Raw genomic sequence first — 27,102 nt, 5'->3', positions numbered from 1 at the left:
ATAAGCATAGAGAAGGGGCATCTGAAGAACAAGTGTGAGGAGTCTTCCTCCCCATTACCACACAAGGCACAAATGGAAGGCCCCAAAAATCCCCGCTTGCGAATATTGTCCCAAGTTAGACATCTTTTCAAAGCCAAAGTCCAAGCGAAGCAGTTACACTTCGGCCAAGAAAAATTATTCCACACCGGTTTCCACCAGAGCACCTCTCTTCCCTCAAGTCTTCGGTTCAACAGTTCCTGGTATCTGCTAGCCACAGTAAAGATGCCCTTAGGATTCGGAAACCAAGCAAGTCCATCCCTACCCTTGAGTGAACTACAATGTCTATTCGCTAGAATGCTATGCAACTCAGCACACTCTTCCTCCATCCCAGCAACCGGCCACTCATTAGGAGCCTTCCACCGCTCCATCTCCAGCCGCCCACACCTATACACAGCCTTGAAGTCACTCACCCTAGACCACCCTGCCTCCAAAAACCTCTGGCAAAGATTCCCAAGGTTGGGAAACTGGTCCAGGATGGGTGGGTAACCATCCCAAGAGTCGTTCCAGAATAGGACCTCTTCCCCCCTCCTGCAAATCCAAAAGAGACCTTCCTTAATTAGAGAAGCCCCCTTCTTAAGAGTACTCCAAATCGTTGAGCCTTTTCCCTCAAGCAGATATCTTGGAATTTCCTCCATCGGGATCTTGTGCATATATTTGTAGGCCAAAATCCTAGCCTAGCCACAATCCTGATCAACACAACACCTCCAGTACAATTTAGCCGCCAAAGCCTCCCCAAATAAAATAGACTACCTTAAACCAAGCCACCCCGACTGCTTCGGGCTACACACCAAATCCCAATTGACGAGACTCCATTTGGAAGAGGAAAGATTGCCTGCCCATAAGAATTGCCTTTCCAGGGAGTCCAATCCCTTCAAGAACCACTTAGGAGCCACTTGAAGCATACATCAATAAATCGGAAGAGCCTGAACCACCGACTGAATCAGCTGAACCCTCCCAGCAAAGGATAACCATCTATTTGTCCAGTGATCAACCTTCGTGCAAAATTTATCCAAGATACCCTGTCAAGATTCCCTAGGAGGGTTACCAGAAGAAATAGGAATACCCAAATAAGTCAAGGGCAAAGAGCCAACTTGGAATCTCAAGATAAGAGCAATCCTCCTTTGAATAGTACCAGGAGTGTTGAAGAAGAGGATAGAAGATTTATCCTCATTGATCAGCTGGCCCGAAGCTGCAAGATAAACATCCAAAACATTTCTCAGATTAGTGGCCTCTTTGATCCGAGCAAGTCCCATCAGGGCCGTGTCATCAACAAACTGCAAATGAGACTGCAGGTGCAAGTCATTACCCCAACTCCATCCCTGAATAAAACCCAGACCCACATTATGCTTAATCAACCTCCCCAGACCCTCAGCCAAAAGAATGAATAGTTGACGGGATAGGGGGTCCCCCTGGAGAAGACCCCTAGAAGCACCAAACAACTCAGCATGATCTCCATTGATTAGCACTGAGAAAGAGGTAGACATAACACAACTCATAACCCATTGGATCCATTCGTCAGCAAAGCCAAACGCCCTGAGAATCTTCTGGAAGAAGGACCAACGAACTCTATCGTAAGCCTTAGCCATATCCAGCTTAATAAACATATCTTTTTCCTTGGAAGTTGTCATAGAGTGAATGGTCTCCGTAGCAATGACCACCCCATCCAGGATTTGGCGCCCTTCCACAAACCCACTCTGCTCCTCAGAGATAACATCCCCCAGACACTTTTTCAACCTATCCGCTATTAGCTTAGAGATGATCTTGTAAATCACGTTGCAGAGAGAGATAGGTCGGAATTGGCCTAACCGGTCAGCCCCATCACACTTGGGGATAAGTGCAATGAAAGTCACATTCAAAGCCCAAAGCATCTACTTATTCCTCTGGAACTCCTGAACTACTTCCCATAAATCCAGTTTGATAATATCCCATAAATCTCGAAAGAATTCAACCGGGAACCCATCCGGTCCAGGAGCCTTTCCCTTTCTCATGTGAAAAACAATCCTCTCTAGTTCTTCCAGCGAAATGGGACCCATAAGCTGCTCATTCATCTCCCTAGTAACTAGAGAAGGGATGCAATCGAGAACTTGATTCCTCCACCGATTCCCCCTAAGAATCCTCCCTGAAGAGGGACCGAAAATAATGTAAAGACTCCCTACAGATCTCCTGTAAGGATAAAAGTTGCTCACCTCTATCATTGACCAGAACAGGAATGGCATTTCCATGTCTTCTTGCTTTCACTAAGTTGAAGAAGAAGGTAGTGTTCTTATCCCCCTCTTGAAGCCAATCAATACGAGCTCTCTGTTTCCAGCATATTTCCTCCCTAAGCTCCCATTCCTCTAAAGCCTTGATAGCCCTGTCTTCCTCCCTAAGCAAGGCTTCAAACAAACCATGCTCTCTGATGTCACTGGTGATGCCATTCAACACTATCAAAGCAGCTTTCTTAGCATGAAAAATATTCCCGAAACCCTGACAGTTCCACTGTTTAAGCTGAAACTTAACAAATTGCAGCTGCTTGGCAAAAGTGTACATAGCAGTGCCAAAGGCAAGCCTCCCTTTCCTCCACCACTCCGCTACAAGAGTCTGCAAAGCAGGATCCCAAAGCCACATAAGTTGGAATTTGAATGAAGGAGAGTGAGCGACCCAAGCAGAAGAAGAAACCATCTTGATGGCCAGTGGTCGAACCCTCTCCGGTCAAGAATCTCAGAGCTTGTGGACCACTCCCTACCAATCCAAAAACTAGAAACCACAAAACGATCCAACCTTTCCACAATCCAATACTCCCCTACCCTCCTATTGTTCCAAGTGAACAGACCATTACCAGGCTTAATGTCAACAAGATGCAATGATGCTATATTATCCCAAAAAAGGAAAGACGAAGGTTCCAACCGCATAACACCCCCCTTCTTCTCACTCAACTCAAGGATGGCATTGAAATCGCCCACCATAATCCAAGGATGAAAAGGGGCAGACCTTCGCATACAAGAAATATGGGACCATAAGTTCTGCTTACCCCGAAGATCAGTGGGGGCATAGATGTTAGTAAACAAGATATATTCCCCAGTCTCAAGACTAGAGACAACCCCGGATAACGAAGATCTGGAGGCCACCCACCAGACAGGGCGACTCCCTTAAGGGTTCCAAAGACAGGCCACCCCTCGTGTTCCGGGTCGGCTATTGAGGTTGGCGCACCATCGATTTATACCTAGGACATTTGCGCTGCAAATGACCATACTCATGACACAGACGACACTGAAATGGTAAAGTCTCATAATCCAGCTGCTGAACCTAGAAATAAGAACCCGCACACATATCTATAGCATCTGGCAGAGGCTTACTAAGATCAATTTCAACACAGATACGGGCGAAGGTCATAACCCTTCTCCCCAGGCTTTGCGTTGAGGCTCAAACTGGCCTCCCAAGCATTGAAGCGAGCATTCGTAGGACATCCTCCCGACAACATTCCACCGGAAAACACGGTAAACGGACCCACACTGGGACCCTATTCGAGAGTTCCTTCGAAGGGTTGAACCCTGCATGCCAAGGTTTGATGAACAACCCCACCTGGTTGTAAAAATATGGCCCTCCTTCAAAAACCCTACTCCGATCCTCCATGCAATTGAAGGTAACCATGAAGTAGTTGTTTGCCAATAACATAATCTCCATTTCCCCTTCCGGTGGCCAAGATCTTTGAGCCCAATTCTCCAAAAACTGCAGAGAAACCCTCATACCCAAAAACTTGCAATATAACAAATGTTTTGAAAAGTAATCAACATCTTCCGCTATCATCTTTGGAGGAATACTCAACCTTGGTCTCTCGCTGCACCTCTCCAAGTAGCCATTAATCTTCGAGATCCGAGAGCCCCCAACACTTCCAACCCCGGACTCTAAGGCAAAAAGGTTATTATCAAAGGTCTTTACATTTTGGGGTGGAGATTTCAAACCCACCGCAGCCCGGAAATCCATATCGTGAGACGCCTTCGAGGCCTCTCCACCAGATCTAGACATCGCACCACTCGGAGAGCCCACCTCCCGAAAGGAAATGGGCAAGGACGCCACACCCCCTTGCAAGAACACACACTCTCCCCACCGTGCAGATCAAAACCCCCACTGCCCTTCCTCATGAATAGGCTGCAAATTTGCAGGAACCCCAAGCCCCTGCCTCCCGCAGCACCTCCCACCACCCGTAGCCACCGCACCACCTTCCACCCCCGCAGTCCCGTAGCTAACCCCTCCCGCAGCAGCACCCACACCTGCAAACGCCTCCCTCCCACCGCCGCACCAGCATGCAGGCTCCACTCACGAGCTAGGGCTGCGATGCCCTAGCCCGCGTACAGCTCCCACCACGCATAGCTCCATCATCCTCTCCAGGGAAACAAGAGTTTACGGCTACTTTGCATATAGTATTTGATTTCACCCTTGTTGATTTCAATAACCTCCTAGTGATACATTCTATGGTTTCGATGGAGTAGACTCCTTGTGTGAAGAGTACTTGCATACTTCTAATCTTCAAATTATATGGACACACTTTTATTGAATGACCCTTCACTTGGCAAATCTCACAAAACATCTTTCTAGGATAATTACCTTCGTGTACCCCTCAATTTTGCACTTAGTACACCATAATTCATTAATTTCTTTATTGGATCTTTTCTTAGCCTTCAATTTTTTCATTATTCTCATCATATCCTATTGTAGGGCTTGAACAATTTTCGATTCTTTGTCGCTGCTACCTGCAATGCTCTCGTCATTGTTAGTCTTCCTTTTTCCGCAAGAGGATGTTTTGGATTCACTCTTGATGTCTATCGCTCAATTATATGCATCAGCGTACGATGACAAAGGTACCACTTTCATTTTCTTTCTCAACAAAGGGATCAATCCCTCAATGAATCACCTCTTCTTCATCCCGTCAACTAGTTGGTTCTGCATCTTACCTAGCAACTCCTTAAGCCTACGGTTGTAAGCTCATACATCCTCACGTTTCCCTTGTTTGGTGTTGTAAATTTCGGCAATGATCTCATTGTCATCTCGTAGCAATTTAAACTCAACTCAAACACCCTCTTCAACACGTCCCAAGAGACTGTGGATGAAGCATCAAATTCTATGAATCGGTAGATGACTACACCTTGTAGCATTGTTGGAAATGCTCTCAGCCAATAGTCTTTGTCCTCCTAAACATTTGCTATCCCAATGATCTCACACGTCTTCAAGTGCCTCATAGGATCCTCTAACCCATTCCTTGTGAGATTCGATAGTTTCAACCGATCCACATTCAAACTTGCTAGAGGAGTCACCATCTTTCTCCCATACTTACTCCCTTGCGCGTCGGACTTGGGTGGATTGTTCTGACTGCTACATTCTGATGCTTTCCTTGTTCTCTACACATCCACCTCTAGTGTCCCCAACACTTCGAGTACTTCTAGGCTCTTTCTCGTCCCTATCCTCTGATTGGGGGTAGGCAGTTCAGATCCTCCAAATCTCGATTCCCTCAAGATCTGGGATGGTCTCAACCACGTGGGTTTACTGCTGTATCTGATAAATTAAATATAGGAAATACTAATACAAATAACAATGCATACCAGATATAGGAGTAAAATATATCTTTATTCGCACATGAAATTATTATAGAGAAGGTCAGAGATGGTCGACCAAGGATTACAATTGATCCAACTCTTTCCTCCTACCTTTCTTGACTATACACAACATATTTGAAGAACCCGATGATTGTCAAGAGGAACACAATCGTCAACCAGCTAATGCATATAACTACCCAAGAGTGGCAACAACTTAATTTGGACAATTAATACATTGTTGGATAACCAATATTATCAAATATAACAATAGACATTTTATGCCAACTACAACATGGATGCGCATGATGATGATGTATAGATTATGATTTTTACCCAAATTTGCAATTGCAAAAGAGTTATGCTAATTTTAGAAGGGTGAATGATACATTCACCATGAGGTTGGTAAGAGAACTACAAGGCCAGTTGGAGCGGAGAATTTCACAAGAAGCCACCCAATTAATCACTAAATATGGGAGCTATTTCTTGCAATTCCCAACATTTACCTACATGTAGGTGGTTATGATGGTTTCCCCAATAAGTTGCCTAGGTATGTGGAAGACAAATCTTTCTTAATTGAATTATGTAGACAAATTTGCAAGGTTAATAAAAGATGCTTTGAAAGAAACAAGGTTGGTATTTCATTACCTATCAGCTTGGGAATGTACACTTGCTAAACACGGTCTGATGCACTAAACATTGGAAAGGATATGTCTAAATATATTGTGGAGACATATGATGATCTCAGGCTGCATTTTGAAAGCAAAAACTTTGTCAAAGATAATTTGTATCTTGGTCCTTTTTACCATGTACCCCACTTAGAAGACTACTAGGAAGATTGTGTTGATGAATACGCAGTTAGAAGGCGAGATTGGATGAGACTGAGCTTAGAGCAAATTGTATACTACCAGTTAGGTTGGATGTCAGAAGCATCATAGATGATAATTCTGATTTGATAGACCTGACCTATACTTCCACTGTCCAAATGCAACCCTCGGATCGTATTAATTAGAATCAACCTGAGTTAGGAGATTGGGAGACAAGAACAGCCGAAGTTCTGAAAAGAACTCAGATTTGGGTAGCAAAGAAGTCTAAAAGGGCTACATGCCAAGGCAGTATCAAGAATGTGAAAGTCTCTTCTTTTGCTTTGGTCATTCATATAATTCCATCAGATGATCCAGGTGTTGATGAGGGTGATAAGGAGTCACCACAGAAGGAAAAGTTGCCTGAAAACACATGTGGAGAAGGTTCCCTGCCCAATGTCGGAAAAGGGGACATAGAGATAGAGAAAGGAGATGATACAGAGGAACAAAACAAGGATACTCATAAAGGGAAGGGAATAGCTTCAAAAATAGAACAACAAAGTGCTACAGGTGAACTAACACTATGGGAAACCCTAATAGAGGAAGTCCAAAACATCCTTTCCTTTCAATTTTTAGAATGTGGATAGAATTCCCCCAATAAAAAAAACCCTGTTGTTCACTCCTGATTCCATGGAGAGTGCCTTGCAAACTTTGCTTTCTCCCACCTGGCTGGATGTATCTCTATCCAGGAAAATAGAATCTACCAAGCTGCCTCCTTAGGATACTATTGCTCAAATATTGCAGCCCCCTCTGCACCTAAGTCCAAAAAGATTAAGGTCACCTCACACATTGTAGAAGATGATAACTCTGATCATCTTTTCTTAGAAATCGCTCAGCCAATGACACAGGAAGATTCAAGTCAAGCTACAGTTGCTAACTTTAGTAAACTCACATTGACATGGGCCCCCCAAGCAGAGATGATAAGTTGCACAATTTTCAAGTGTCTACCATCAAATTAATGGAAAGGTCTGAAAGGGACAAGCTTGACAAGGAAGATTCAAAAGCACTTGTAAATACATTATCTAATTGTTTAAAGTCTTTATTGGGTCCCTCTTCTCAAGCATCCAATTCCTCTGAGAATATTTTAGATCTGAAATCTGATACTAATAAAGAATTGTTGGTGAAAGTGCAAATCGATAGTCATTTTGGTCAAATGGCTCAAAAGTGGATTGAAGGAATTAAAGTTAAAGGGATCCCATTCATTGATAATATGTGTAAAGCCTTCAATGAACTTGTTTTGGCCAAAAATGCAGTTTCCATGGAGATGAGCAATACAAAAAAGAAAGAAACCTCATATGTGCAGATCATTGAACAACTTCAGGAAATTATGGATATGGATCTAGAGGTTGCAGCAGCAGAGAAAATTATTTTTGACGTTCAGAAAACCCCTACTGCTATATGGATTGAGAATCACAAATGTAAGTGCACTTTCTTGCAACAAAACCTTCGAGAGCAAGGCAAACTGCTAAAAGAAGGTAACAAGATGATCGTACAGATCATACAAGAATTCTCCGACAATGGATGCCAAATCAAGGAGGATAATTCTGGAAGCACTACAATCGAAGAGCTCAAAATAGAGTTCTAGAATAACATCAATGTTCTGTTAGATCTGAAGACCTTCGACCAAGAAATATGGCAAATTAGCCAGGATAGATGCTTCCTTAACTTGGTGTGCCAATCATGATAGAACATTCTTAACCAAGAGTGAGAAAATCAGGAAAGAGAAAGCATAATGGGCGTTAAGAATGAGCAATGTGTACATTCCCTGTGAATAGGAGATTCCACCTGTCTCGAGAGCATTGGAAGAATACAAAGATTGGCAAGTTAAGCAGCCACCGACAAGACGTGCTAGCACAAAAGTTAAAGAGTTACCATCTCAGACTTAGGGCGTTGTTTAGATCCCTTGTTATTATGATCTCTGTTTAATGTTTTTAAGGACTTTTTCAGTTATTTTGTAACAATACTTTACAAGAATCGGTTTTCAAGAAGTTTAGACATTTACAAGCTTTAAACCTTATATATGCATGGAATAGACTATGCAAAAGTCTTGCATTTTTTTTATTCCCCTTATGCTTTGACATATGAGTGTGAATCAATAAAAAATTTCAAGATCAATTTAATCTGGTTGGAATTCTGAGCTTTTATGTTTGTGTGCATTGAAGTTAGAGGCTGTTTATGCTTGTTATAAATCTTTGAGTGCATGCAATCGGAATGTAGTCCTCTTTGAAGTGCCTATGTTTACATGAAAGATTATCTATACTTTCAGGATTTCAGTTGGTGTTTTAAAAATTTGTCAGTCCATCTATCTATACATTAGTTACCGATCTATGAGTTGATGATTGTGCTGGAAGCCTGAGACCTTTTTTTAATGATTATTTGTAAGTTATAAATAGTTTCAAGTCTCATTTCCACATTTGTTTCATGGTGATGAACAAGTGTTAGTCTCCTTCACTACTTTCTGGTTAAAAGTACATCTAAATTCATATATGCAAAAACCCAAATTTTGATTATACAAAAGGAGTTGTACCTAAAATTCAAAGGAAGATTGCTAAATAACAATTCCTCCAACTGCGAGTTATGATTTGTCTTTCAGTTTGGGCATAGGGAGTCATCTTTAGAGTTATTTTGGGAAGATGAAATCTCTTAACTAACAACTATGAAGCAATTTCATCAATCATGTATATTCCTAGATCCCGATGTAATATACCTGAACCAATCAGCTCACAAACTTCTAATTTCCCCCGACAAGATGCGAAGGCCACAGAGAAAGGCATACGGTCCAAATGGCTGATACACCAAGGGCTGAACGGCGGAACCATCAACCGTACAGTATGTACGGTCAACAGTCATACGCAGGTCAAACCCCTTCGGTCCGTATGGTTTGGTGTGGGTCCACAACACAGTCGAGCCACCGTACGGTGGTGTTATGCTGCCCATACGGCAAGAATGTGATTGTACGGTCACTTCCTTCAACCCAGCATACAGTCTAGAGGCCATATGTCATCAGTTCCCTTCCCTCCATGAAATGAATACAGTTGCCAATTCACCACCAACTACTTTCCTTCGCATACGGACAACTCCAGTATTAAGATGCGAAGGGAAACACAAAAATATTATGTCGTGTAGTGCACGGTAGACAATATAATCAGATTAACACAATTTGGCACAAGAATGAACACACTAGACGTGCAAGTAGAAATTTAGATTCAATAATGATAGCACTCCAGATTACAATAATCTCGGACTGAGAGTAGAGCGGAGTAGGGTGAGGAGGTACTCCCACCGAAACTGCAAATACAAAGTAGGGAGGATCTTGCACCTCCGAAACTGCAACAGAATGGAACTCCAATCGGAATTCGCAAATACAAAGAAAACATCAAATTTACCCTACCTGCAACTATGCCAAACTTGGCCTTATAAAGAGCTCTGGGAAGTTTCCCGAAGGGTTACAAGCAAGCCGACAATAGTTTTTTGTTTTACTAATTTGGGCCCCTTCATTTAATAATTAAATTAATTAATTAAATAAGTCCTTATGATATTATTTAAAATTTAGGACCACTTAATTAATTAACTTAATTTAGTCAATTTACTAAAATTGGGGACATCACACCTGAATTTTTATATCACCATACATACAAAGGCAGAGGGAACAACATCTCTCATCAAGTTAGGAACAACAATCACAAATACCCCTATTAAATGGCTGGTACAAATGATGACAGCAGTGTTACAACTAAAAAATTGAATTCATAACTATCATGGGAAAGCTTTCACTGTTATAACTGATAACACCTCAATAGTACTCAATCTCCAAGTGATATAATGACAATCCCATGCACACAAATTTATGAAATCAGTTGCAACCATGAATGCGACATCTGAAAATATGAGAGTTAGTAACATGAAATGACTGCAACAGACATCATCAATGTGGAAGTTAGAAACAACTGAACCATGACTAAAAATGAATGTAATTGTTCATCCACTAATAATGAATGAAGTTCAGCAGATTGGAAATTGGAAATCATGGATTTCTCATTCAACATCCTCTTCAAGAGAGTGACCAACACAAACCAAACATTATCATAATAATGAAGTATCTTCCCAGTAGGTAATCTCATGGTTCTTGTAAACATATGTTCAATAGGATACAACCTATGCGAACTCAACATGATATCAAAGTCCCTACATACATTGTGTCCTACCAAAGAGATCACAAGAAGTGATGTCTTCATGATGCAAGGGATGGTAGTATTATCATGAGATGCCATATCTTATATGTAGCTTGGTTCCACAAACATCATCTCATGCCTAGTTATGAAATCTAGCATATCAACAAGGCAATGCCTCCTACTAATGACATCTCATAAAACTCATCAATCACCTTATGACATGTGCTCATTAGCTTGTCCATCAAAGTCAATCATATTACTTTAGTCCTCAAAACAAGTCATCTCATTGGCTAATTTCATCAAAATTAGCAATGTGGAACTGAGACAGCAACTGCAATAATGAATTATTCTAATGTGCATAGGATATGTGTGCATAGAAATGATTGGAAACACTCCTTCAAAGACAGGAAATTCTTTATCAGTAAACTCCAACCAATAAATTCTCCATTCCTTGACTAGAAAAACTTGCCAATCCACCTATATGCAAGTGACTAAAATCATGTCATGGCTGATTGAAAGGATGACAGCTGCACCAGATCTGAAATTTTGTCCCATAGACATAAAATAGTCCCTTTGTCATCATAAACCTCCAATATACGCAGTTGCTGAAACTTGGCAAAAATGTTCCATAGTGAAGTAGCTAAATCCATAATATTGCATATCATGATTTCATTCCAAGTGTCATCTAGTGGTGGTGTCTTCAAGAGTATGAACTATGAAGTCTTCACGCATCAAAGTATCCCATGTGAAAACTTCATACTCATTCAAAATTAATAACATGATCGAGAGTAGGGAGGTTATAATTTCTTGATAAGAACATCATTAATGGTAGCCCCAAAGATTTGTAACATGACAAAATCATTCTCTCACAAGCAATGCCTCGAATAATGTAACCAAACTTGAATTTGCAAAATTCTCGATTATAGTTACCCTCTTATCTAACCATGGATTGCTGAAATGATCCAACCCCCAAAAATTCTCCACAACCAACTATAAAAACTCCTTCATGTCCTGTTGCTTTAAGGTCACTTATATCAAATGCAGCGTCACTTTTCATGCAATACTGGCACAATGTGACCTCGATGCCATAACAAGATGAGAGAACAACTGATGTGTTAACTTGCAAAACTGCGATTCTTGCATGGAGGACAGCCCTTAATTGTTGAAACCCAATTTCTTAATGGAGTCCCCAGATCCCATACCCTTATGTGTAGCATGCATGCTTTTTTCACCTTTCTTATGATACATCATTTGATGAAAACAACTTTGTAATGGCAAAATACAAATCATCAATCCTCTGCTCTCATGATTACCTTCATGCATTGGATTATAAACCAAAAGATGGTCAAATTGCTTACCTTTAATTGTTGATCTAAAAGTTGCAACAAGCTCAAACCTGTTGTGACGTTTTCACACATCGCCCCATTGCAAATGGGGACCCATGTTTTTTGTTTTTTAGGGTTTGTTTTTTTGGTCTTTTAGGGTTTTGTTAGCTAGCCTTTGCATTTTGAGTGTCGCCCAGGTGATCAATAGGGTAGCAAGTCCTACTTAAGTGATGCCCTAGTCCTGAAATTTGGCTAAGTCTGGAATGTCCTGAAAATTTGGTTAAGTCTGAATGTCCTGATCCTAAAATTTGGCTAAGTCTGGAATGTCCTGATCCTGAAATTTGACTAAGTCTGGAAACTGAAAAACCTCAAAAAGCTAGATTTTGGAATATAACTCCTGGAGGTCTGAAACCACTCTCAAACATCCTGAAAGTATATATGGAATATAACTTAAATTCTTATACTTAAATGTTATATTCCATAAAAATTATCCTGATAGAGAGTTCGAAAAGTCAAATTTCGCTCCTGTCCTTCACTGAGGATCCAGAGCGAATTTCGCTCCTGTCCCTCCCAGGAGGACCAAGGCGAAACGCTCCTGTCCCTTAGTCAGGGACCAGGGCGATAATACTTATTTGAGCCATTCCTGACCTTGTTTGGACGAATTAAGACATCAAAGGCATGGTGAAGGACAAAATGAACATGATAGAGCATCCAGACTTGATCAAAAACAATGAAATGATAGAGTTTTGTCTAGAAGGGTAATTTCGCTCCTGTCCCTCACTGAAGGACCAGAGCGATTTTCTTTATATGCACAATTTTAAACTTTTTTTGGACATTAACTTTTATTCATAGCATGAGGCAGGATGATATCTTCCCTAGCAAAGACATTTCATGGTGAAAAGTGAAGCATTTGGGCCTGGAGGGAAAAAATCGCTCCTGTCCCTCACTGAAGGACTGGAGCTTGAATTCCAATTTCGCATTATCCTTGCAAGATTTAAGTGGTTTCGCGATTTGAGGGGGTCAAAGGGGATACATTTCATCAGTTGAATATAACTTGAAGTGCCTTCGTGAAAGAAAAATGGACCAAAATGAAAAATCGCTCCTGTCCCTCAGTCAGGGACCAGGGCGAAGTTCAGTGATAGCTCCCGTCCCTCTCCCAAGGACCAGAGCGAAATTCTTCATGAGGCATGTTTTGGGCAAAAAGCAAGCAAGTTTAAAGTTTGAGGCAAGCAAGGACGATGTAACGGATTCGTTGAAGACAAAATTGAAGATTGAAGGACACCAAATGAGACCTATATTGGCCTGGGCGCTCCTGTCCCTCATTGAAGGACCAGAGCGATTTTTGTCTTAGATGAATTTCTTGCCAAGTTTGAATGATTTCCAAGCCAAAGATGAATAAGATGGGGCGCAACAAGACCATTGAAGATAATTTTTGAAGATGGCAAAGTGTAGTTGAGCTTGAAAGTACAAATTCGCTCCTGTCCCTCATCAAGGGACCAGGGCGATATCTTAGTTATGTGCCTTTCCTCCAAGTTTAAAACCACTCCAAGTCAAGGTGAAAGGTGGCAAGGACATTTTGAAGCGTCTTAATGAAGAACGAAGTATCAAAGGTCGCCAATATTGAAAGAATTACATCAAGTGTCCAAGTTCGCTCCTGTCCCTCAGGCAGGGACCAGAGCGAAATTTTCATAAGGGCCTAGATTTTGAAGGTTTAACAAGCATCAAGTGTCCAAGGGGATCAAAGGGACCTCATTCTACATTATGAAAGCAATGGCAAGTTGATGAAAGCAAGCATGAGCCTAGGACATTGAAGTTCGCTCCTATCCCTCAGGCAGGGACCAGGGCGATATCCACCATATTTGCCAATTCATTCAAAATTCATGCCAAGTCAAGATTGTACATGGTTGCACAGGGTCTAAGGCGTCTTAAGATGATGATATGCAAAGGTTTCAAACGTCAAAAGACTATCAATTTGAACAAGGAAGCTATATCGCTCCTGTCCCTCATCAAGGGACTAGGGCGATTTTCATTAAATCATTCGTTTTCCTTCAAGATCACGTCAAAGTCAAGGTTCGCAAGATCAAGGATATCATTTGCAAGGTGATGAACAAGGAGTAAAGCTTGAGAGATAGCAAATGTTGGCCAGAGCATGAAATTCGCTCCTGTCCCTTAGTCAGGGACCAGAGCGATAGGTTTGTGTCCTTACCTCTTCCAAATTTGGCGCTAAAACATTCTTTAGATTTATTAAATGCTAGGAAAAAATCGATAAATTTGAAATCCAATTAAAGTTAGCATTTAACATTAGCGCATGGGTCTTTATTAATTAATTTTTGCCTTTTAAAAATCAAGTTTATTTAAAATTATAGGCATTAAATTAATTAATTATAAATAAAATGGGGCGCTTGATTTAAAATTTGTTTCATTTTACAAAGGTCGGCCTTTAAGTTGCTTTTAATTACCTTATTTTGCAAAAGTCGGCCTAAGGTAATGCATGGGGTAAGCGCCTATAAAGGGAAGGTGATAATTTCATTTTCAAATCATCATTTCACCTTCATTCATATGCGATTTGGAGAAGACAAAGAGAGGTGCGATTTGTATTTGCAAGGAGTGAATTTCATAAAGGAGAAGTGCGAGTTTAGCAAAGGGAGTGCGAACTTGAAGTTAAAGTGGGGCGAACTTGCCAAAGACTACATTGAAGACTCCTCCCTCAAGGTGGCGAATTGCTAAAGTGGACGTTCATTTGGAGAGAGATCACGTTGAAGCCATCAAATTTTGATTTGTGCCTAGGCGAATTCCTTTGTTTTGCATTTTAGAGTTAAACTCTCAAGTAAGGTATGACAAGATCCCTTGTTTTAATTTCGAATTTTGATCGTCATAGCCTTAAATTTTGAAATTTTGAATTCCAGTAGCTCAATCGTCGTTTAGGAAATGATAACTCAAGGACTTATTAGGAAGTTTCCTAAATTTAATCTCTAATCTAGTTATTCATTGCAAAATCATGTTGCTAATTTTGAAATGTTGTGTAGGCATCAAATGGAGATCTCATCAAGGAAAATCAAGCCGGATCAAGGACGGTCTTCGCCGGGACGATCAAGCCAGGACAAGGGCGACCTCTTCCAAATCCAGCATTCCAAGGCAAGGTACATCAATCGTCTTGCACATCAAGGACAAAAGGAGTTAGAACAAAAATTAATTAAAGCTAGCTTCTCAACAACATCAAGTTGAATATCTACCAAGTTCCAAGTGTCAAATGAGGTGGCATCCTAGTCATCGCTCATCCAGTCAGTGTGGTCCACCTCAGCATGTCCAGATTCGATGTACCTAACTCATGGAAGGTGGCACAAACTCCGATGTACCTACCCCAGCTATCCATTGGTCGTTTTTTCCAGAGAGGACAAGTGTCCAAGCAATACAATTTTATCATTGGTCAAACATTAAATATTATGTAATGGTTGTAACAAACCCTAATTAGGGTTTTCATTGTAAAATCTTGGCCATTGATCTCGAATGGATCTAAGCCATCGAATTGTATTGAGGGCACTATATAAGCCCTGGCATTTCATTTGTAAAGGCTAATGAGAAATAATTATTAGAGAGAGTTGTAAATAATAGAAAGCAGTTAGTAGATAGAGAGTAGTTAGAAATTGATAGAATAGTAATTAGAGTAGAATAGGAGGACAAGGCAAGAAATTGTTGCCATTGATTGTAAACAAACTCCATTTTCATTGAAGTAATGGTGAAGTGTGTCGTTTCTTGCAATTTGCATGGTTTCTTGTTGAGTCTTCAATCCTAGATGGTAGATGATTAGATGAATGGAGGAAATGCGATTGATTAATGGTGGAATTCGTATATCCATACTACTAGCAGTTTGTTGATTGCAAACTTGCCTTGTGTAGTCAACTGGAATCATTCAGCTTAAGCTCAATTTCAATTTGTCGCTTCTTCATTGATATGCATCAACTTGATGGTGTCTATGCCTGCGGTGATGATTTGAACATCATAAAGCTTCCCTTAGAAGATCGCACTAGCCTTGTGGAGATGGTCCATTGATGTCAAAACAAGACCTAGTTAGAGTTTCATCAAAAATCAAATCATTGCTCCTACATTCTTAGTATTAGGATTAGATCTTCTCTTCGCCCTCATCCTTTTTTCATTTTTTCAAATCTAAGCCAGTAAAATCCCGTGGCCAGCAAAATTCAAAGCAAATCAGAAGTTCAGGCATCAAATGTAAGTCCCCTTGTGATTCCAGCAAATCACATCATACCACAAAGAGCTTATCCACACGTAGAGACCCTACATACAAGAACCTTGGAGTCATCCTGATTGATCCTTTTTCGCGATATCTTCAGCAATCAGAGGCTTTACTCAAGAGAGGATAAGGTACCTTTAGGTATTTTATTCTGTGTTTGATAGTGTACAAAATACACGTCAACAAAACCCAACCTTTTTCTCAAGTGCATACTCTCCAACAAAGTCTTTTTGTGAATCCAACCTGTATGTTTCATGTTTTGTAACACCCTGCTCATAGACTGAATTAGCATCATCAAAATGCTTATCAACAGTTGCTGATTTGAAAATTTTAATGTGCTCCAAACCATCATTGATATCAAGCGAGGCACCTTTCTCCTGCACGTCTCTCAACAAGATCATCTTGGTACTCTACCTCATAAAGTGGGTTATCATAAGATATCTTTTCTTTCATCTCGAAGAGTAGATTATCAAAAACTTAAAAGTTACCTTTAACATTTTGTTTAGGCCGATATTCTCCATGATCTAACACTCCTTCACAAGGATGCTCTAAATTATCTTCTTTAGAAAGGCTAAAGTTGCTTTTGAAATTTCAGATTCATCATCATTCAGTTTTGGTTCCATATGTTTGGGTTTCGCAACTATCTTTCGATACTTCCATTTAATGTCTGGATCCTCCATCAGATTAAGCGGTTCTTGCATCAACTCACACAAAGACTTATCAATGTAGTAGACATATTTTCAGTTCTGTTGTAGCAACTGACAAAAAGTGGTGCTGAAATGAAGCCACTGAAATTGACAAACAAACAGTGAAACTCTGTCATGCTGCTGTTGAATTGCTAAAAGCAACCACTACCCAACAGGCTGGTAGAAAAAACCTGCTCTGATAATACTGTAATGTCCACCCTCAAAACAAATTTCAAACAAACTTTCTAATTTTCTGATTTTTCACTTTCAAACATTTTGTCAAACAATTTGCAATCAAGTAAAAAGCTTCAATATTTCTTAATCTCAACAATCAACCGCTGCTTTTTAACTTTTAGCTTCTTGAGCATTTTAACAAATACTTAGCATTCAAGGCCAATGCAGGGACATTTCATCAAATAGTTGAAGGGCATGCCGATTTTGTGGTGTTTATTAACAATATTTGAAAATTTTCATTCTTCAAGTAACTTGTATAGGTTAATAAACAGAGATTACTTCTGATATCTAAATAAAGATCAAACAGTTATAACCTGAATATAATGATATTTGACCGTGTGATAATGCTGGTGCAGACAGTTATTCTTATATATGGTTGTTTGTATACAATCAACTGCACAAGAATGCAAAACTGTCAATAAAAACAGCTAGATAAATCTTACAACCACCAAACCAGACATTTGCTTTGTTGTTAGCTATCACTTTTGATTTTTGTAAAAACCAAAGCTCTCTCACTGAACAGTTGCAAACTGAGTTTTGCAACATGTAAAAGGTTCTCTTGACTTTGGCATTATTTGTCAGAGGGTAGAAGCTTTTGGTTTGATTGGATACACAAACTCAAATTGTGCAAGTTTAGCTGATATTCAGCTGTCTACAATCTGGTACATCTTCTCCCTAAGTTAAGAAGTGGTTTCATGGCTTAGTAAGCTTAAACAAACCATAGCTGTATCTTCAATAAAGTTGAATATTAAACAGCTATTAGAGCCAGTTGCAAAATGGTTTGGTTAGATAGAAATTTGGCTTATCTTCAAATTCTTCAACATACTCATACTCCACTTTTCTATGATAATTAAAGACTATTAAAGTTTGTAAAGAATCCAATATATCACGCTTGGACCAAACACATGAAGCTTCATCATCATATATTTGGCAACTAGTGGATTGCGAAGACATTTCTTTTTAGGTTTGCACTTCTCAAACTTGGTACTATTTTTTGTTTAATCATTAAGGCAAGGCATTAAAATATATTATAATAATAATAGTAATAATCTAATAAAGTGGATGCTAACTCTTATATATGATATATTAAGTGATTAGCTGAAATTCATTAAATAAGATTGTTGTTGTTGATGCAGTTTATTAATGAGTTGGTTCTACAATCATTAATGTAGTTGTGGTAGCTCTCATAGTAAGTTTCTAGATCTGTAAATAGATGTGCTCTCTCTATGAGAGACAAGCCTTTTTCTATTGTTTCTTTTCCTCGTTTATACTAACACTCGTACATGATAATTTCTAGAAGATCTATTACTCCTTTTGTAGGTAATTCCAATGGACTCATACCATATAGATATGTTACATAATCTAAGTATGATGAGCATTCATTTAAGATATATCTACACTTCAACAATGCAATTCATCCTTCTTTGTAAACATTAAAGAGCCTAGTAGTTATTTAAAAAAACTTTATTTCAATAAGCTAGCTTCCTCAAAAAAATGCCTACTTGAAATCATATAGGCTTGTCAAACTTACCATTCTAAAGGGACTGTTCTACAAAATGAAATTTGGTAACATCTTATCCAGATAAGTTACTAAGCCTTACATGTGGTAATCTCCTCATTGGAAGATGAAACATGGATACAATAAGAAAAAACATAGATATTCAATAAACAATTAATTTAAAACTTAAGTTATTACTATGATATTATAAATATATTCCAAAACACATTTCTAGATGCAACTACCAAAAAAGCTTGACCATTAAATGATCAGCAAGAGAAAACTACCTTTGTAAATGCTTCCTTAATATTCACAATCCATTTTGTATCAAGACTTTTACCAAGAACCCGTTTTGCACTTGTGAAATCATTCTTGTCTAATGCTTGGCCTACTTCACTCAGTTTGTAAACTGCATCCTGCACATAGGCTTTAGCCCCCAAGTATTGTTTTATATTAGTCAGAACTTGTTCTTGAAATTACTTGCAAAACTAGTAGGAGATATAAACCAGCACATTGTTCCCACATATGGGACAAAGCATAAAATGTTAAGGAAAAAGTGACACCACATCAATGTAACACAAGTACAACTTGGAAATTCAACTAGAAAAGAATTTATTGATACAATATGTAAGCAAATCTTTTTCCGAGTATTTTCTCAACCTTTTGGTTAAAAGATAAAACATAAGAAAACTAAAAATGTGAGATTGAAGAAAATTGACAAATAGAGTTAAAGTGAGTTTAAATATAAACTTGGTTAAAGTGAGTTATTTTTAGAATTTCAAGTGGCAAACTAGCATTAGTCTAGATAGTGTAATTCCAAATTGAAAAAAGACATGTTGGTAGATAATACAAATTTGGTAACAAATACAATCATATTGGCAGGTATTATTGGGAAAGGTGTCATAAACCTTGAATCCTAGTTTTCATACTTTATTATTTATTAATGATTTGTAATATAATGAATTTGATGCATGAAGAAGATAACTAATATAAACAACAAATCCTTATATTACCTCAAGATAACAAATATTATACTACTATTTTTATGCAGAAATGCTCTTAAAGGAATGATAAAGATAATTTAAACTGAAAGAAAGAGCTTAATTTTAACTAACTAGTAAAAGGAAAGAAATCAAATTGATTTATACTGAACGCGGAGATAAATAAAAATACATTTCTCACTGGAAAAGAAAACACAGACACAGAGGAACCTAGCATTGGATATAGGAGCTCTTGGCCTAGGACACCAACATGTAGCATGGACATCCTTGTATCACGCCGTCTTCCTTCCATAGTTAGCTCAAAATTCTCCAGAATGTTCGTTTTAGGTATCAGAAGCATCGAAACCTACACACATGCAAAGACAGGAAAAATGGTTGCAATTGTTTAGGGGATTGTCTCAGTCAAACCCCCAGTTTGGTTTTCCAAACTCCACAAACAGAAAGAGATAAAGATGATAAAAAGATTATTGTTAAATCCTAATAACCTCAGGAATCTAAAAGCAACGATAGAAAGATAAAATATTTGTATGGTGTCAACCCTAGTCTATGGGGTAAACAAACATGCGATTTAGATAAATTTGATAAAAAAGCAATAAATAGACATACATTGACTCAAAAAATTATTCTACAAACACAAAACAACAAAGATACTGTAATGTCCCCACTTTAGCAGTTGACCAAGTGTCTGTGCGTTAGCCTTGTTCTACATGGTCCCGAGGGCTAACGAAGGGTTTAAGGGGATCCTGGAGTGTTTTGGCCTAGTCATTTCCAGTTTGGGCCAAAACGAAGTTGATTTACTCAGTTTTAGGCATACTTACTATTTTTAGTAAGTCAGCAGGACATAGTGAAGGCCAGTTTTGGTGTTTGGATTTGATACTCCTCGGTGAGAGCTTTCCGACGAGCTATCACTCGCATTATTCGGAGTCCGATTGCTAATACATTTTAATGCCTGAAGTTTTATTAAAGTAACATTTAATTTAATTGTAAAATATTAAAGTGTTACTCTAATATTTATTTTATGGGGATCTGTACCCAAGGGAGACATAAGTGAATATTTTAATATATGTTTTATATTGCTCATCTTTTATCCCACATTGCCCATGAGAGTTGAGTGGACCCTTGGAAAAAGAATAAAAGAAAGCGTTTGTGGCTTCATTAGATATGTTGAATATGAGAAGAATTGGTATGTGTGAGTTGCAAATCCGTTCTTGGCATTAGAGGACGTCTATCCTCTCTTGTGACATTCTAGACGTCATTCCCCTAGGGTTTGGCCTTTGGAATCCATTGCTATCAGTTTCATTATCAGGCAGATTGGGTGCATTTCCAGCTACAGGCAGATTTAATGTTTGTTCATATCTTCTTCCCTACTTGTCCGATGCTTATGCCATTTTGAGGAGATGATTTTATGAAGATATTGGACCTGTTGAAGACAAATTAATATTGCTGCAACACTATTCACGCAGGTACTATTCACGCAGTTACTATTCACGCAGTTACTATTCACGTAGTTACTATTCACGTGGGTACTATTCATGTCACTGTAGCAGCAAGATTGAAAATGATTGCTGGAGTATTATGTCAATAATGCTGGAATAATTAGTGAGTTGATAATCTGCCATGTATTTGATTTTATTAAAATCTGAAAATAACATCTTATCAGCAGTAGTTCAATTTTCAGTTTGCATATTATTGTAGTTTCATTCTTGTCCATATTCTGTGATTTCAATTCCATGTAAAACAAACCAACATTTCATTTCTGGAGCCATAAGGGAATTTAAAACATTAAACGGAGAAATAAGGAGTTGGATGCAAACTGTTTGATAAAATTCCTAGCAGCAATTGGTATGGTTTTTGGGCATTCCGGGGTGTCCATTATAGTGGTATCAAAGCCATAAATCCTGCCATCCTGTGGAGGTCTTACAGAGACTTTGGAACAACCAGATAGAGGGAAAAGTGTTTGACGAAATATCAAAACACTAAAATCAGAAATTAATGAATTAAAAAACATGCTAAGCATGTATGTTTAAGCATGCAACAGGGGCCTTATAACTTCCGCCATACCAAAGCAAGACAAAACAGAAATTTGAACTCACAGAGCAAGCAGTCTAGTTCATTCGTGCAGGTGGACATAGAATCCAGTCATACAGACATAGAGGAGATATTCTTTGATCAGGACAGCAGTATGGGTGACCGAGATGATAGGAATACCGGTCCAGATCAGGGGGAGGTAATGTTCAGACAATTACTGGGTACGTTAGAGCAAGGGCAGCGTATGCAGCAGGAGCAGAATAGGCGAATGGACATGATGTTGCAGCTTATGGCTAGACAGATGGGCGTCAATATTAATCTAGGTGATGCCAACAATGGAAACAATAACAATGGGGGAAACGATAACAATAGGGGCAATGATAATAATGGAGGCCGAGGCAACAACAATGGCCCTGAGAATAACATTAATGGTAATAATGGACATGGCAACAATGGGAGTGAGGCAGATAACTTTAGACACGTTGCATGCCCAGCTCGAACAGCGAGCTCGAGACCTCTTCTACCCACCTTCCCACCTAGGGATTCGGTTCAACCAGTGAACGAACTGCAGATTACTGAGTTACAGGGTCAGTTCAGGAGGGACTGGGAGGCCAGTGGACCCGAGTTTCAGGCAGATATTTCCCTCAGAGATTATATGGACTTGAGGATGAGACATATGCCTAGAGCAGGAGGGAGGAATCAGAATTTTGAGCTGAGAAAGAAAGTTGGAAAACTTTCTTTGCCTTATTATGATGCTTCAGGGAAGATGACCGCACGAGCTTGGGTGCAGAAGGTAGATACATACTTGCAGCTAAATCCTATGCCTGAGGAGGAGGCTATCAAGTATGCGGCTATGCATTTGGACGGCGTTGCGCATGAATGGTGGCATCATGGCATGGTGACTCTGGGGCATAATCAGATTACATCCAATGAGGAATTCACAGAAAGATTGATTGAGAGATTTGACACTAGGGATCCCGAGTTACATTTCAAGGAGCTAGCACAGTTAAAACAGTCAGGTTATGTGGATGCTTACATCGCCAAGTTTTAGCGTTTGTCTGTACTTGTTACTAATATCTCTCCTAGGAGATTGGTGGTGTTATTTTGTGATGGGCTTGCTGATCCATTACGTGGTTAGGTGAAGGGACATGATCCACTCACCTTAGCAGAAGCAACTAAAAAGGCACGAGATTTAGCCCCTTCGGTATACAAAGGAAAATACCATTCAACAGATTCTTCCTACCGCAAGCACAAAGACAAAAAACCATTTCAGAAAGAGTATAACAAACCCAAAAAAGGATCAAAAGGACTAGACAGTAAAACCTTGAATGAACTTCGAAAGAAGAAACTGTGCTTCCAGTGTAGAGAGCCTTGGGACTTATCTCATAAATGCCCTCTCAAGGCTAAGGCAAATCAAATGGAGTATTTTTCAGCAGAGGAGTCAGAGTCAGAGGGGGAGGATCAGCACTCCGATTCAGATGAGGGTAACACGATAGAGGAGAGCAGCATTCCTAAGGATGATAGATCGTTGGCACGCTTGACAGGGGCCCAAAAGGCAATCACATTTAAGGTCAGGGGTACTATCCAGGGGCAGAAAGTGATATCTCTCATTGACACTGGGGCTACACATAACTTTATAGATACGCAGTTGGTAGCCAGGAGAGGCTTACAGACAGAGGAGCATGATGGTTTTAGAGTCATGGTGGCTAATGGCCAAAAGCTATTATGTACTCAGAAGGTTTCAAATCTTCACATTAGATTTGGAGATGGCTATGAGTTGGAGGATGATTTCTATGTTGTGGACATGGGAGATTACGACGTCATCCTCGGTATGACATGGATGGCATCGCTGGTTGAGTTCACTTTCAACCTAGCGAAGTTGGAAATGAGGTTTCAGCATGAGGGTAGGACTGTTGTTCTCAGGGGACTTTCAGATGGGAGTTGAAGGGTAGTCTCTTTGAGGAGAATGGAGAGACTTTTTCGGCATGATGACATAGAGTGGGCAACAGAGTGCTTAGTTGTGCCATCTTCACCGGAGCCTCGGGTGAAGAGTCATCCACCAGATATACAGGAGATTCTTGACAGACATGCCAAGGTATTCAGTGATATTCCTCACGGGGTTCCTCCAGACAAGGGTGCAGAGCATGTTATTGAGCTCGAGGAGGGAGCCAAACCAGTGATGATCACTCCCTATCGTCATCCTAAGAAACATAAAGATGAGATAGAGAAGGCAATTAAAGAATTGTTGGAAATGGGGCACATCAGGCCTAGCAAAAGCCCCTTTGCTTCAGCTGTAGTTCTGGTAAAGAAGAAGGATGGGACAATGCGCATGTGCATCGATTATAGGGCATTGAATAAGAAAACAATAAAAAACAGATATCCCATTCCTCAGATTGATGAGTTGATTGATGAATTGCATGGAGCATGCTTTTTCACCAAAATAGACTTACGGTCTGGATACCATTAGATCAGGATGAGGGTAGAGGACATTGAGAAAACTGCCTTCCGATGTCACTATGGCCACTTTGAGTTTATGGTTATGCCATTTGGACTAACCAATGCACCCGCTACATTTCAGAGTTGTATGAACCAGGTATTCAGGAAGCAGTTGAGGAGATTTGTCTTGATCTTCTTTGATGACATCTTGGTCTTCAGTAAGACCTGGAAGGAACACTCACAGCATTTGGAGGAGGTATTATCTATCCTAGAGAGAGAGTCTTTGTATGCCAAGGAGTCTAAGTGTGAGTTTGGTATGACAAAATTACTATACCTTGGGCATATTATTAGTGCAGATGGAGTTCGAGTAGACCCTGAAAAGATTAGAGCTATAGTTGATTGGCCTACTCCTACGAACCTCACACAGCTTAAGGGATTCTTTGGTCTTTACGGATTTTACAAAAGGTTTGTTGAGGGTTTTTCACAGACGGTAGCGCGTTTGACAGATCTCACCAAGAAGGGGGCCTTCGTGTGGACAAGGGCAGCACAGAGGTGTTTTGAGCATTTCAAGCAGGTAATGTCTTCATGTCCAGTTCTAGCTCTACCAGATTTCATGAAGCCTTTTGAGCTTCATTGTGATGCATCGGGTGATGGGATTGGAGCAGTATTGATGCAGGAGAAGCATCCCATTGCATTTGAGAGTAGGAAGCTCCGGGGAGTTGAGAGGAGTTATTCCGTCTATGACTAGGAGATGTTGGCCATAATGCATGCATTGGCCAAATTCCGATCATATTTGGTAGGTGGGCGTTTTGTGATCAAAACTGATCACAACAGTATTAAATACTTCATGAACCAGCGTGATCTTAATGACCGGCAACAGAAATGGGTTACTAAATTGCAGGCTTATGACTTTGACATAGAGTTTGTCAAAGGTAAGAAAAACGTGGTGGCTGATGCCTTATCTCAGAGACCTCACTTATGTGCTCTGGCAGAGATTTCAGGAGATTGGAGAGATCGGATTATAGCAGAGTATGTCGGAGATGCTTGGGCTTCTGGATTGATTTCAGGTACTATACAGGATGATCGCTATGAGGTGATAGATGGATTGATCAAAGTTCAAGACAAGGTTTATTTGATTCCGTCATCACATTTGAGAGAGGTGATACTGAAGGCATTTCATGACGCACCCACAGCTGGGCATCCGGGGATCTTCAAGACCTACAGGCAGATCCGAGAGCGGTTCTCATGGAGAGGGCTCAAGGATGATGTTCAGAGGTATGTCAGGGAGTGTGCGGTTTGTCAACAGAATAAGGGAGAGCACACATTTCCTGCAGGTTTATTACAGCCCTTGCCCATTCCTGATAGGAAATGGGAAAGTATTTTGATGGACTTCATCACTGGTTTACCACGAGTGTAGGGAAGGGATTGCATCTATGTGGTGGTGGACCGCTTGACGAAGTTCGCTCACTTCTTTGCTATTCCGTCCATTTACACAACAGCACAGGTGGCAGATCTTTTCTTTAGAGAGATATTCAGGTTACATGGGTTGCCCAGATTCATTGTCAGTGATCGGGATAGTAAGTTTATGAGTGTTTTTTGGCAGGAGTTGTTTAGGTTGTGTGGTACAGATCTTACACCTAGCACTAGTTATCATCCGCAGACAGATGGGCAAACAGAGATTGTGAATAAATGGGTGGAGGGATATTTGAGGAACTATGTAACTGCACAACAAAAGGCTTGGGTCAGATGGTTGCATATGGGAGAGTATTGTTATAACACCACTTATCATATGTCCATCAGGATGACTCCTTTCATGGCACTCTATGGTTATGACGCACCTAGCTTCATGGATTTAGTTTTGGGGGACAGCAGAGTGCCCAAAGCCAAAAACTTATTGCAGGATAGTCAGGACATCCTGAAAGTGCTCAAGGAGAATATACAAGAGGCCCAGAATCAACAGAAATTGTACGCTGATCAGCACCGAATAGAGCGCAGTTTTGAGGTAGGGGATATGGTTTACTTGAGGCTACAACCATATAGACAGTCATCGCTCAAGAAGAGCGGAGCTGAAAAGTTGAAGCCTAGATTTTATGGTCCCTACAGGGTGATTCGCAGAGTGGGCGAAGTCTCCTATGAGCTTGAGCTTCCAGAGGGCAGTCGGGTGCACAATGTGTTTCATGTGTCTAGGCTTAAGAAAGCCATTGGTCAGAGTGTAGTGCCTTCTGCAGATTTACCCCCTTTGGATGAGGAGGGGAAGCTTGTGTTAGTACCCGAGGCTATTCTGGACACCAGAGAGAGGAAGCTTAGAAACAGGATAGTGAAGGAGTATTTGGTCAGATGGAGAGACCTATCGGAGGAGGATTCTACATGGGAGAGTGAGCAGGTTATTCAGCAGGCTGGACTAAGATTGCTTGAGGACAAGCAATTTCAAGGGGGGCGGACTGTAATGTCCCCACTTTAGCAGTTGACCAAGTGTGTGCGTGTTAGCCTTGTTCTACATGGTCCTGAGGGCTAACGAAGGGTTTAAGGGGATCCTGGAGTGTTTTGGCCTAGTTATTTCTAGTTTGGGCCAAAACAAAGTTGATTTACTCAGTTTCAGGCATACTTACTATTTTTAGTAAGTCAACAGGACATAGTGGAGGCCAGTTTTGGTGTTTGGATTTGATATTCCTCGATGAGAGCTTTTCGACAAGCTATCACTCGCATTATTCGGAGTCCGATTGCTAATACATTTTAATGCCTGAAGTTTTATTAAAGTAACATTTAATTTAATTGTAAAATATTAAAGTGTTACTCTAATATTTATTTTATGGGGATCTGTACCCAAGGGAGACATAAGTGAATATTTTAATATATGTTTTATATTGCTCATCTTTTATCCCACATTGCCCATGAGAGTTGAGTGGACCCTTGAAAAAAGAATTAAAAAAAGCGTTTGTGGCTTCATTAGATATGTTGAATATGAGAAGAATTGGTATGTGTGAGTTGCAGATCCGTTCTTGGC

At 40.0% G+C, this 27,102-nt stretch overlaps 1 protein-coding gene across 1 annotated transcript in view; it reads right to left on the bottom strand.

The window, feature by feature from the left end:
• The window catches only part of LOC131047648 (thylakoid lumenal 16.5 kDa protein, chloroplastic), an 82,460-nt gene that overhangs the window by 20,691 nt on the left and 34,667 nt on the right, over positions 1-27,102 (bottom strand). Inside the window, exon 2 of the mRNA XM_057981437.2 lies at positions 18,921-19,060. Within this exon, the coding sequence (XP_057837420.2) occupies positions 18,921-19,060 (140 nt within the window). The remainder of the gene's footprint in view (positions 1-18,920; positions 19,061-27,102) is intronic.

Source organism: Cryptomeria japonica, chromosome 10 (assembly GCF_030272615.1).
Source record: "Cryptomeria japonica chromosome 10, Sugi_1.0, whole genome shotgun sequence".
In the NCBI taxonomy this organism is placed as follows: domain Eukaryota; kingdom Viridiplantae; phylum Streptophyta; class Pinopsida; order Cupressales; family Cupressaceae; genus Cryptomeria; species Cryptomeria japonica.
This window is presented reverse-complemented; position numbering and strand designations above follow the sequence as displayed.